Consider the following 13,026-nt stretch of genomic DNA (forward strand, 5'->3'; position numbering starts at 1 on the left):
GCATCTACACAATGTTTTCTCTATCCATTCATTCATCCATCGCTGGACACTTAGGGCCGTTGCAAATAAAGCTGCGGTGAACACGGGGGTGCAGATACCTTTTCAAGTAACTGTTTTCATTCTCTTTGGATAAATGCCCAGAAGTAGAATTGCTAGATTGGAGGGTAGTTCTATTTTTAATGTTTATTTTTGAGAGAGAGAGGGACACAGAATCCGAAGCAGGTTCCAGGTTCCGCACTGTCAGCACAGACCCCGATGCGGGGCTCGAACCCACAAACCATGAGATCACGACCTGAGCTAAGTCGGACACTCAACCGACTGAGCCCCCCAGGCACCCCTATTTTTAATGTTTTGAGGCACATTCATACTGTTCTCCAGAGTGCCGCCCCAGTCTGCATCCCCACCAACAGCGCACGAGGGCTCCCTCTCTGCACATCCCATCAGCCTGACTAGTAATGTTGAGCATCTGTGTGTCTTCTCTGGAAAAATGTCTATTCAGATCTTCTGCCCATTTTTATCAGGTTGTGGGGGCTTTTGTTAGAGTTGTAGGAGTCCTTGATATATTTTGGGTATTACCACCTTATCAGATATACGATTTGAAAATATTTTCTCCCGTTCAGTAGGTTGTCTTTTGACTCTGTGGATGGTTTCTTTTGCTGTGTAAAAGCTTTTTTATTTGATGTGGTCCCACTTGTTAATTTTTGCTTTTGGTGTCAGATCCATAAAATCACTGCCAAGACCAATGTCAAGGAGCTCACCACCTAGGATTTTATGGCTTTAGGTCTTACATTCTAGCTTTTAATCCATTTTGAGTTATTTTTTTGTGCGTAAGACAGGGGTCCGGCTTCATTCTTTTGCATGTAGCTGCCCAGTTTTTCCAGCACCATTTATTTGAAGACACTGTCTTTTCTCCATTACACATTCCTGGCTCCTTTGTCATAAATAAACTGATCATATATGTGTGCATTTATTTCTGCACTCTATATTCTGTTCCACTGATCTGTGTATGTGCTTTTATGCCAACACCATAATGTTTTGATTACTATAGCTTTGTAATATAGTTTGAAGTCAGGGAGCATGGTGCCCACAGCTTTATTCTTTCTCAAGAAAGTAGTGGGTATTTGGGGTTTTTTGTGGTTTCATACATTTTACGATTCTCTGTTCTATTTCTATGAAAAATGCCATCGGAGTTTCGGTAGGGATTACACTCAATCTGTATATTGCTTTGGGCAGTTACGGTCATTTTAACAATATTAAATCTTCCAATCCAAGAGCACAGGTTATCTTTCCATGTATTTGTATCTTCTTCAATTTCTTTCATCAAAGTTTTGTAGTTTTCTTTCTTTTTTTTTTAAATTTCACTTATTTGATTGATTTTTTAAATTTACATCCAAGTTAGTCAGCATATAGTGCAATAACGACTTCAGGAGTAGAATCCAGTGATTGGTCCCCTATGCACAACACCCAGTGCTCACCCCAACAAGTGTCCTCCTTAGTGCCCCTTGCCTATTTGGCCCATCCCCCTTCCCACAACCCCTCCAGCCACCCTCATTTTGCTCTCTGGATTTTAGACTCTGTTATGTTTTGTACCCCTCCCTATTTTTATATTATTTTTATGTTTTTAGATTCTCTTATGTTCATCTGTTTTGTAGTTTTCATTCTGTGGGTTTGTCACCTCCCTGGTTAAATTTATTCCTAGGTATTTTCTTCTTTTAGATGCGATTGTAAATAGAATTGTTTTATTTTTCTTTCCAATAGCTCATCATTAGTACAGAGAACCACAACAGATGTCTGCATACTCATTTTGTATCCTGCACCTTTACTGAATTTGAGTTTTTTGATGAAGCCTTTAGAGCTTTATACACACACACACACACACACACGCACGCACGCAATATGCCATCTGCAAATAGTGACATTTTACTTCTTTCCCTCCGATTTGGATGCCTTTTATTTCTTTTTTCTTGCCTAACTGCTCTGGCAAAGACTTCCAGTGCCACGTGGAATAAAAGTGACAAGAGCAGGCATCCTTGTCTCACTCTTGATCTTAAAAGAAAAGCTTTCGGCGTCAAGCACATTATTAGCTGCGGGCTTGTCCTATGTGGACTTTATTATGTTGTGGTATGTTCCATCTCCACTTTGTTGAGAGTTTCTATCATAAACGGATGTCGAATTTTGCCAAATGCCTTTCCTGTGTCTATTTTCACCCTTCACTTTGCTACTATTACCATGGTGTATCACACGGACTGATTTGTGGCTGGTGAACCATCCTTGCATCCCTGAAATAAATCCCTTTTGATCATGTGTACGATCCTTTTAGTGTATTGTTAAATATGGCTTGCTAATATTTTGTTGAGGACTTTTGCACTTAGGCGCATCAGAGGCACTGGCCTGCAATTTTCTTTTCTTGTGGCATCCTTTTCTGGTTTTGGTACCAGGTCAATGCTGGCCTCGTAGAATGAGTTTGGAAGAGATCCCCCCTCTTCTGTTTTCTCGAAGAGTTTAAGAACTGTAAGAATGTACTAAGAATTAATACATCTTCTTTGAACATTCTGTAGACTTCACCAGTGAAACCTTCTGGCTGGACTTTCATTTGTTGGGAGGTTCTGATTATTGATTCGGTCTCCTTACTAGTAATCATTCTGTTCAGATTTTGTTTCATCATGGTTCACTCTTGGTAGGTGGTATGTTCCTAGGAATCTATCCCTTTCTTCTAGGTTGCCCGATTTGTCGGCATACGATTGTCCATAACAGTCTCTTGTGATCCTTTGTTATTCTGTGGTGTCAGCTGTAACATCTCCTTGATTTCTGATTTGAGTCCTCTCTCTTTTTATCTTGGTGAGTCTAGCTAAAAGTTTGTTGACTGTATCGTTTCAAAGAACCAGCTCCCAGTTTCATTGATCATTCCTATTGCCTTTTTAGTCTGCTTCATTTCTTTCTGCTCTAACGTTTGTTATTTCTTTCCTTCTACTAACTCTGGGCTTTGTTCCTCTTTTTCTAGTTCCTTCAGGTGTAAAGTTAGGTTACTTGAGACTTCCGGTTTCTTGAGGTGGGCATTTATCCCTACAAACGTCCCTGTTAGACCTGCCTTTGCCACATCTGGCCAATTTGGGTATGTCCCATCTCCATTTTCATTTGTCGCAAGGCATGTTTTGATTTCTCTTTTGAGTTCTTGTTTGACCTAGGGGTTGTTCAGTAACCTGTTGTTTAATCCCCGCATATCTGTGAATATTCCAGTTTTCTTCATGTAATTAATTTCTAGTTTCATACTGTTGGGGTCAGAAAAGATGCATGACGTGATTTCAATCCTCTTAAATTTGTTAAGTCTTGTTTTGTGGCCTAATATACAATCTATCCTGGAGAATGTTCCATGTGCACTTGAGAAGAATGTGTATTCTGCTGCCTGTGGACAGAATGTTCTGTAAACATCTGTTAAGTCCATCTGGTCTAATGTGTCACTTAAGGCCAATGTCTCCTTACTGATTTTGTCTGGATCATCTATCCATTGATATAAATGGGGCATTAAAATCCCCTACTATCATTGTATTGCTGTCCATTTCTCCCTGTAGGTCTGTTAACATTTGCTTTATATACTTAGCTGCTCCCGTGTTGTGCACACAAACATTTACAAGTGTTGTATCTTCTTGTTGGATTGACCCCACTAAGTAACACTCTCCCCTTTGTCTCTTATTATAGTCTTTGTTTTAAAGTCTATTTTGTCTGATAGAAGTCTAGCTGTTCTAGATTTTTGATTTCTTTATTTGGTTTCACTTTAGTCTGTGTGTGTCCCTGTATCTGAAGTGAGCCTCTTGTAAGCAGAATATACACGGGTCTTGCGTTTTTTACCCATTCAGCCGCTCAGTGTCTTTTGACTGGACACAGAGTGAGTTCGTTTAAAGTAACTACTGACAGGCACGTGCCTGTTGCCATTTTTGTTGTTTTCTGACTGTTTCTGTAGTTTCTCTCTGTTCCTTTCTTCTTTTCTCTTTGTGGTTTGATGACTTTGGTGGTATGCTTATGTTCCTTTTCTTTATTTTTTGTGCATTTGCTTCAGGTTTTTGCTTTGTGGCTACCACGTGGCTTACATGTGACAACTTGTATCTGTAACAATCTATTTTCAGTTAATACTGAAGTTTGATCCCATTCTAAAGCTCAATACTTTTACTCTTCCTCGCCCCCACATTTGATATTTTTGAGTCATGCTTTATATCTTTTTATCTGTGTGTTCCTTAATGAGTTATTATAATGGCAGTTATTTTTACTACTTAGGTCTTTTAACCTTCACGTTAGCTTTATAACTGATTAACCCAGTACTTTTACTATATACTTACCTGTCCAGTGAGATTTACTCTTTCACATGTGTTCTCGTGAACACCCCTTCTTTTCAGCTTAAAGAATTCCCTGTAACAAGGCCCGGTTAGTGGTGATGAACCCCTTTAGCTTTTGTTTCTCTGGAGAGCCCTTTACCTCTCCTTCACTTCTGAGTCGTAACTTTGCCGGGGAGAGTATTCTTGGTTGGAGATTTTCCTTTCAGTGCTTTGAATGTATCGTGCCTCTGCCTCTGGCCTGAAAAGTTTCTGCCGAAAAGTCTGCCGATAGACTTAGCATCACGTACATGTACATGACAAGTGGTTTTCATCTTGCTGCTTTTAAGCTTCTCTCCTGGCTTTTTCTTTTTGGTAGGTAACTATCAGGTGTCTTAGTGTGGGTCTCTCTGGGTTCTTCTTCCTTGAAACTCTCTGGGCTTCTTGGATCTAGATGCCTGTTTCCTTCCCCAGATTAGGGAAGTTTTCAGCCATTACTTCTTCAAGGAGATTTCTGACCCTTTCTCTCTCTCCTCCTCTGGAAGGAGATCCAAATATCAGTCTGGATCCAAGTATTAGTCTACTTGATGTCTTATGAGCTCCTAACTGTCTTCACTTTTTTTCACTCTTTTTGCTGCTCTCATTGACTGAGTTCCACGGACCTCGAGTGGCTGATCCTTTCTTCTGCTTCATCTGGTCTGTATTTCAGTTCAGCCGTTCTGTTGTTCACTCTGCGATTTCTCTTTGGTACGTTCTTATATTTCCCATCTCTTTGTTGAGGTTTTGTGTCCATCGGTTTTTCTCCTGTTTGGTGAGCGTCTTCGTGACCATCGCTTTGAACTCCTTATCAGTAAACTGTCTCCGTTTCACTGAGATGCTTTTTCCTGAGGTTTTATCTTGTTCTTTCCTGGGAACATATTCCTGTTTGTCCATTTCGCTGGACTCTCCGAGTTGGTCTCTGTACCAACTGGGAACACCCGCCTCTCCCAGTCTGGAAGGAGCGGCCCCGTGTAGGAGATGAACCTCGTCATTCGGTCCCATCCCAGCTTTCGGTTGTCACTCAAACCTTCGTGCTGTCCCAGCACCTGTTGTGTCTTTGATACCTCCCGCAGTGGAGGGTGTGCCAAGACTTGTCATTGTCCCAGAGCGGAGGGTCTCAGCACGCAGATTCAGGGTGACTGGAAGCCAGGCCCACCGGCAGCAGCTTTTTAAGGTGTGCATATATGTACAGTCCTGTGGGGCCATTAAAAACCCTCAGAAGTGACATCTGTGTTGCAAGACACGGACATGCCCGAACGAGCACAACGGCAGCTACGCAGTCCTTGAGCTGAAGGACCGTGGATGTGGACCTAAGCCATGGATCTCTCAAATAACAGTCAATCGACATCAACATCAAAGCGTAAAATGATGGCGCTTCCTCCTGGCTAAGTCTGATGGGGCGTTTCAGTGGACAGAAATGGAAGCACACCAAGACACGGAACTCAACCTAGCCTCTTCATCAAGACAAATGGACTACAGACCCAAACTTCCCTCCCCTAAGCAAACATTCTCTCTTACGATAAACCGTCCTTCCCTCTTGAGTTGGTGTAGGAAACTTAGAGCCTGTTTGTCTCTGTCCTTGCACGACGTACCCCTTATCTAAGAAGGGGTGATTCGAAGCTATACATGCTAAATCCAACGAGAGGCTGTGACATCAGGAAAGGGCAATCTGCCACTTCAACAGAAGCCCCCTCTTTCGCGCGAGTGCGGCAGGCAGGCAGAGGCTGCCTTCCTGAGCTGAGCAATTCCAGCCCCTCCTTACTTTGTGGTCTGTGGTAGCCATGCACTGGCCAGCTTTCTGTGTGTCCTTATGCTTCCTGTGGGACTCTGTCATCCCCAGCACGCTGCTCTCTCCTCCAGTTACTGGAGCTGAAGGTAAAGAGAGAACTTCCAGTTCAAATTCAATCATGTGGTACGCAGGAGCAGCGGGCAGACTGATGCTTGTGACCTTGTCAGACGACTGAACCCGGAGCAATGCATCAGAAGCCTTTTCTAGGAAAGACAGAAAGAGTCACTTCTAACACATTCCCTCCGCTGTTCCTTTCTCTACTAGTAGGTGATAGGCTCAGCAGTGAAGGTCCAGCCCAACTCCTGCTGCTGCTACATGTGCAGAAGAGTGTACTAGAAAGGATTACGGTGGGAGGGCAGAGGCAGGAAAATCGGGAACAAACCCTCTAAGACAGTAATACTGTCTGGAAGCTGGCTGGCCGTGGGCCAGAGAACGGTCGCTGTGCTAAGTCTGAAAGCAGAAAAGGGACACTTCCCACAGGGCCCACCCATGGCCTACTGTGTGCTTCCCTGCATCGCGTGCTCCCGCTCCGTCCCACCACCAGACCAACGCCTGCCCAGAAGGGGACCAGTGTCCTCTCTCCACACCTCCTGCCTGGGGACCGGGGGACACGGGACTTTTTTAGGGCTTCTGCCCAGTGCCTAAAAAGGCTGATTTGCTTTTGCTTTTTGGTGATGGGGGTGGGGGTGGGGGTGGGGGTGGGGAGGTAGGAGGAGACTGGAGGCTGACAGGGCATCATCTTGGAGCAGGGACCCAGGCCATGATGCTGCATTACAAGTCCTTAGCAAGCTCAGCACCGCCTGGCCACCAAACATATGCACGGCTCTCAGTCCATTCCCCCCCCCCCCCCAAATATAATGTCCCATCCAGCGACAGGGTCCTAGCCCACCTACAGGCAGGCCATTGCCATGAGAGAGCTGCTGGGAGAAGTGGTCCTCAGACACCGCCTGAGCGCGGCCTGGACGACAGGCGCCTTACAGCCTCACACGGTAGGGTCCGCCTTCACCAGGTGACTGCCGCCTCACCTCTCGTGTTGGAGTAGATCACTGCTCTGTTCTCTGCGTGACACAGGATGAGCATGGCTTCCGCGTTGCTGAGCTGCAGGCTGTCCCCGTTTTTTACTGTATAATGGCCAGTGGTGACAGTGAACTTTACCTTCTGAGGGATACCAGCCAGAAGGCTATCTAAAGGGAAAAAGACAGCGATCAGTACCACAATCAGTGGACGGAAGGCCTACCGTGAGGTTAAAAGGATGCTCCGTTTCTCCTACTAAACCAGATGTGCTCCCTTTAGGTGCTCCATGATCCCCCCACGGCCCACCCCTCCACCCTCACTCTTCATCTCGGTGATGTGGGGTGCACAGTTGAGGGGGCCCTTGCTGGGAACAAGAGAACCTGAGACCCGTCAGTACCGAGGAGAGACCTGGGGATCACAGTGGCAACCACGTCTGTGAGGGTCTCAAAACTGATCTGCCAAAAAGGCAGCGAGAGAGAATCCGGTAAGGACACTAAAGACCGCACGTGGAACCGAATGTACCGCTGCTATTCAGAACCGCTTCTGGCTTCTTCGGGTTAGGTCTGGACCTTTGGGCAGAAGGTGCGGCCACTGCTTTCTCCCGGAAGGAAATGGAGGGCAGGGGTGGGCCGCGGTCTCTGCGAATCCCACCCCAGGACGGGCAGAAGGAAGAAGGCAAGAGGTGAGGAAGGGGGAGGAGGAAGAAACAGGTGAGAGGGGCGGGAAGGCGCAGGCAAGAACGGGAGCGAGGGCCACGGCCGGGAGCAGGGTATGAGCACCGCGACCATGGCGCTCGGAGCACCTGGGCCCTCGGGGCCACGGCGCTAGGTTCGTGTCAGCAGAGGCCCTCCGGTGGTGCCGTGGAACCGGCTGAGACGGCTCAGCACCCGAGGGCCTTCCCTGGAGGCCATGGGGGGCTTTTTTTTTAAAAAAAAAGAAAAGTAGGGAGTATGGAGAGATTAAATAGGAAAAATGCTTTCCTTGACTCTTCTTCCCAAATGGAAGAAATAAGCCAAGTAAATACGTCGTCTTCGGCCTAAACAGCTGAGAAATTCACTCGTCTGTGCTTTCAATTAAGCGCCATGTGGTCTTTGCGCCAGTTCCTCCTACTCTGAGGACTTAACAAAAGGGCAGTGGTTGCGGAGAAGGACCGGGGGACCCCTCGGGAAGGGCCCCGCCCAGCCCGGCGCCCACTCACCGGCCAGCGGCTCGACGCGCAGTTGCGGCTCCTGCGAGTACACGTCGTACTGCACCGGGGGGTACAGGTGAGGGAGGACGAAGCGCACCGGGCCCACCGAGGCGCACAGCTGCCGCAGCGTGTACGTTCCGGGCTCCCTGGCCTAGAGGCACAAGCAGGCGAGTCACCCCCACTCCTGTACCATCTATGGATCTATGGATCCTCCGAGGGAGGGCTGTGCCGTCCTAGCCGGCCCGTCCCCGCCCCGCCCTCCCCGCTCTGCCCTGCACTTCCAGGGCCAGCCGCGCACGAGGTCGCTCGGGAGCGCCCTCCATCCCCGACGAGGATTTCCTAAGTCACTGAGGCATAACTTTGCCCTTCTGCTTCTAGTCCGTTATTTTCAATGGAACAAACTGGCGTTCTCTTCCGACAGGTGTTTAATGGAACATCCGGCATGAGATGGGAGCCCTGCTCTGGGCCTACACTAAGAACTCGTGACCAACGGCAAGCGGTACTTTGCGCTGGCCACGTCTTCAGTCCAGGAACTACAGGGCTCTCTGCCTGAGGGCAAGGTTTGGAAGAGAGGTCAGAGCCGCTAATTTGACAGCCGAGCAGCCAACAAAAGGAAACAAAGTTTAGTATGACAGCCACCTTCTTTGAAAGCACAGGCCAACAAATGGTATTTTTTAATACCAGCGAGAGCAAACAGAATTATCCACGTTAAGAACTTCTTTCACAATGTATCAACTGCCAGGTGCCCGGGTGGCTCAGTCAGTTGAGCATCAGACTCTTGATTTCGGCTCAGGTCACGATTCATGAGATCGAGCCCCACGTCCGGGCTCGCGGGTGGAGCCTGCTTGGGATTCTCTCCCTGCCCCTCCCCGGCCAGCATGCTCGCACCCTCTCTCTCAAAATAAATAAATAAATAAATAAATAAATAAATAAATAAATAAATAAATAAATAAACATTTGCAAAAAATGTATCAACTGCCATAAATCTGTTTAAGTATAAAAGATTTTTTAAAACGTCAGTCTATTTTTCTTTAAGGATGCAAACAAAACCCAGGGTAGGGCACAGAGACGCCACACTTCCAACAGCTGGGGCGAGCCCGACACCCTTCCCGACCCGTCTTTAAAGTCAGCTCCCCACCTCGACACGTACCTGCGTCCTGAACGTTATCCTATTGGCCCCCGGTTCCAGAGTCACACCGCTACATTTCAGCACGTGGGCCCCGTCCTCCAGAGCCACACCGGAGGACGTTTCTAGGGAAGTGCTGCTCTCCTGCCTTCTCAGGAGCATGTGAACATTCTTGCATATGATCCCCGTTGTGTTCAAGGAATTGTCCGAAGGACTTCTCTCAAACATCTCATACAACTCCAGCGCGGGTAAGTTGTTCTGCGGTGCGGGGAGAGGCGAGGTCTCTGTCGGAAAGTTAATGGTCCCATTGGACGTCTTGTGCTTGGTCAGCCACTCGGCGGTCTTGCGGTAGTTGTTTTTGTCGATGCTGAAGTGGACGTTGATGGCGACCTGCTCCACGTGGACGGGCATGGGCATCTGGCTGCACAAGGTGATCTCCACGGACAGAACCCCCCCCACGTGGACCACGGCGTTGGAAGGGGTAAAATGGAGGTCTCTCAGTTGTGCAAAACAGTGCAGAGGGAGTACTATTTTCTGACCTGTAAACGCACATTACCACGAGTTAGTCGCCAGGTCTCACCTTGGCTTGCCTGCAGGCGGCGGGGCCTCGGTCGCTACCGGGCACGAGAAGCAGGAAGCGACGCTATTCAAAGGGGACGGCGTAAACCCCCCGGCCCCGCGCCATCTTCGCACAGCTAAACGAGGTATTTGGTCAAAAGGGAAGCATAAACACATGCCCAGATGACTCCTGGAAGTCATAAAATGTGAAGAAATTAAGGTCTGTAAGCTCTGTTTTGGCAAACCTAAGAGAAAAACAGGTCAATTAACCCCTGAATTTCAAAACAGTATTTATAAATAGTCCAATTATTAGAACTGTTTCAAACAACTCCACCGCTTTCCCATCTACATAAAGAAATTCTCAAAAAAAAAGAAATTCTCAAGTAAAGATGCCCATGTTCCCCCCATATATCCGGAAATAAACCCAGGTGCTTGCCAGCCTATGAAACCAGCCAGTGGGGAGCCCTGTGTCCTGGACCCCCAGAGGGCAGCGAGGCCACAGCCTCCCAGTCACTAAGCGGGAGAACCCGCTGTACTCTCTGGCCTTCTTTCTGGTTTGCCAGAAAATGTACAAGGCTGCCAGACTGGTAAGTTTATTAAACACTAATCAACTTAAGGAAAGACTTGCGGAGATTAATGTTCTAAAAGCACTTGAGGGGCAGCGTGGGTGGCTCAGTCGGCCGAGTGTCTGGCTCTGAATTTTGGCTCAGGTCACGCTCTCCCGGAACATGGGCTCCAGCCCCACGTCGGGCTCCACGCTGACAGCACAGCACGGATCCTGCTTAGGATTCTCTCTTCCTCTCTCTCTGCCCCTCCCCAGCTCTCATACATGTGCTCTCTTTCTCCCTTGTAACTATAAATTATAAATAAATAAACTTTAATTAAAAGGAAGGAAGGAGAGAAGGAAAGGAAGCACAAGCGGTCAATCGTAGACTATCTTAGTCCTACAGAGACGTCGTCACGGAATGCTGGCAGGAGGCGTGCCTGTGCAGTCTCACATACGTGTCACATAAAGCAGACGTGGCACATGGCCCTGCCAATGACCATTTGGGGCACATTAAAGAATCTAAAAGGGGCGCCTGGGTGGCTCGGTCGGTTAAGCGTCCGACTTCGGCTCAGGTCATGATCGCATGGTTCCCGAGTTTGAGCCTCAGGGTTGGGCTCTGTGCTGACAGCTCAGAGCCTGGAGCCTGCTTCGGATTCTGTGTCTCCCTCTCTCTCTGCCCCTCCCCTGCTCCTGCTCTGTCTCTCTCTGTCTCAAAAATAAATAAACGTTAAAAAAAAAAAATTAAAAAAAAAAAAAGAATCTAAAAAAACACAAACAAACCAATGCCATGTTGCTCCTGAGAAACCATCCAGATAGCTCAATTTGAGTGAAATGCACCCCAGCAATCAACAACCGTATATCTACCTACCTGAAGCCAAAATCTTTGGAAACACTGGCTTTCAAGTACTTAAAAACTGCTATAGACTGCACTGTGGTCAACCCCATCCTCTTTTTTAAGTTTATTTACTTTGAGAGTGAGAGAGAGAGAGACAGAGTGCATGCACACGAGCGGGAAGGAGCAGAGAGAGAGGGAGAGAGAATCCGTGCTGTCAGTGAGAGCCTGACATGGGGCTCAATCCCATAAACTGTGAGATCGTGACCTGAGCTCAAGAGTCAGAAGCTTGACTGAGCCCTCAGGGGTCCCACTGTGGTCCCCCTTTTTAAGTGGAAGTCCTAGCCCCCAGTACAATGGTATGTGGACATGGGCCCTTTAGGAGATGATGAGGTTTGGATGAGGTCATGAAGCGTTAGTGTCTTTATCAGGAGACAGTGGAGCGAGCGCTCCCCCTCCCTCGCCCTCCCCCCCCCCACCCCTCTCCGCCCTGCCCCTCCCACCCCACTTCTGTCTCTCCTGTTGCCACGTGAAGACACGTCAGGAAGACAAGCCTCATCAGAAACCAACCTCGCTGGCACCCTGACCTTGGACGTCCAGCCTCCAGAACTGCAAGAAACAATGTCTGTTGTTTAAGCATCTGGCGTGAGGCATTTTGCTATGGCAGTCTAAGTGGACTAAGGCAGTAACTATCTTAACTGAGCAGTCTTCTTGAAAAACTAAACACGAGGAGCTAAATGTTACAATAAATTTAACCTCACCACACAGCACCACTTATGAAATGGATCTGCCGAATCTCTGGCCTAAATCTAAGCCTTTCAGACCTACCTTCCTAGGTGCTGCTCCCTTGAGCAAACACTCAACAAATTCCACAAGGTGGGGAGCCTGTGAGACAATGGGCTCGATGCCTTTAAAAGGTCAGCATCTTACAACCCAGATGTCACACAGTGGACAAAGGGATAAACAGAGTGCGGTCCATCCATACAAGGACTACTTTCAGCCACGAAAAGGAAGGAAGCACCGACACGGGCTGCGACATGGATGAGTGCTAAAAACGTGACGCGCAGGGACATGAGCTAGTCACAAAGGACCACGTGTGGTTGCTCCATTTACGTGAAATACTCAGAATGGGCATCTACAGAGATAGAAAGTGGATCAGTGGTTGCCAGGGGTGGGGGTAGGAGGAAGGCTGGGAGAAATAAGTATGAGGCTTCTTTTGGGGGAGACAAAAACGTTCTAGAATTCACTGTGTGGCGATGGCCGTGCGTATCTATGAATGTTCTACAAGCCACTGAATTGTACGCCGCAAATGGGTGAACTGTATCTCAATAAAGCTAGTATATTAAAAACAGCATATTAAAAAAAGGAAAAGAGATGGGAAAAACTGTTCTGAATTAAAAAAGAAGTGAGGCATCTGGCGGCTCAGTTGGTTGAGCATCCAACTCGATTTTTGCTCAGGTCACGCACTCACAATTGCGAGATCAAGCCCGTGTCGGGCTCTGCAGGGACAGCACGGAGCCGGCTTGAGATTCTCTCTCCCTCTGTCCCTCTCCCTGCTGACGCTTTCTCTCTCCCTCAAAAAATAAAAAAGTAAAAAGTAATTAAAAGAGAAGTGAGATATAACAATC

The 13,026-nt window shown here is 47.6% G+C and overlaps 1 protein-coding gene across 5 annotated transcripts in view; it reads right to left on the reverse strand.

Moving 5' to 3' along the window:
- The window catches only part of TRAPPC10 (trafficking protein particle complex subunit 10), an 87,095-nt gene that overhangs the window by 11,543 nt on the left and 62,526 nt on the right, over window positions 1-13,026 (reverse strand). For 4 of the 5 annotated variants that reach the window (XM_045501211.1, XM_045501210.1, XM_045501206.1 and 1 more), the window contains 4 exons: window positions 9,486-10,000; window positions 8,345-8,486; window positions 7,158-7,316; window positions 6,106-6,335 (listed from right to left, as the gene is read on the reverse strand). In XM_045501211.1, the coding sequence (XP_045357167.1) occupies window positions 6,106-6,335; window positions 7,158-7,316; window positions 8,345-8,486; window positions 9,486-10,000 (1,046 nt within the window). The remainder of the gene's footprint in view (window positions 1-6,105; window positions 6,336-7,157; window positions 7,317-8,344; window positions 8,487-9,485; window positions 10,001-13,026) is intronic. The other variant, XM_045501207.1, reaches the window with a different exon arrangement.

This window comes from Leopardus geoffroyi, chromosome C2 (genome assembly GCF_018350155.1).
Source record: "Leopardus geoffroyi isolate Oge1 chromosome C2, O.geoffroyi_Oge1_pat1.0, whole genome shotgun sequence".
Taxonomy (NCBI): Eukaryota; Metazoa; Chordata; class Mammalia; order Carnivora; family Felidae; genus Leopardus; species Leopardus geoffroyi.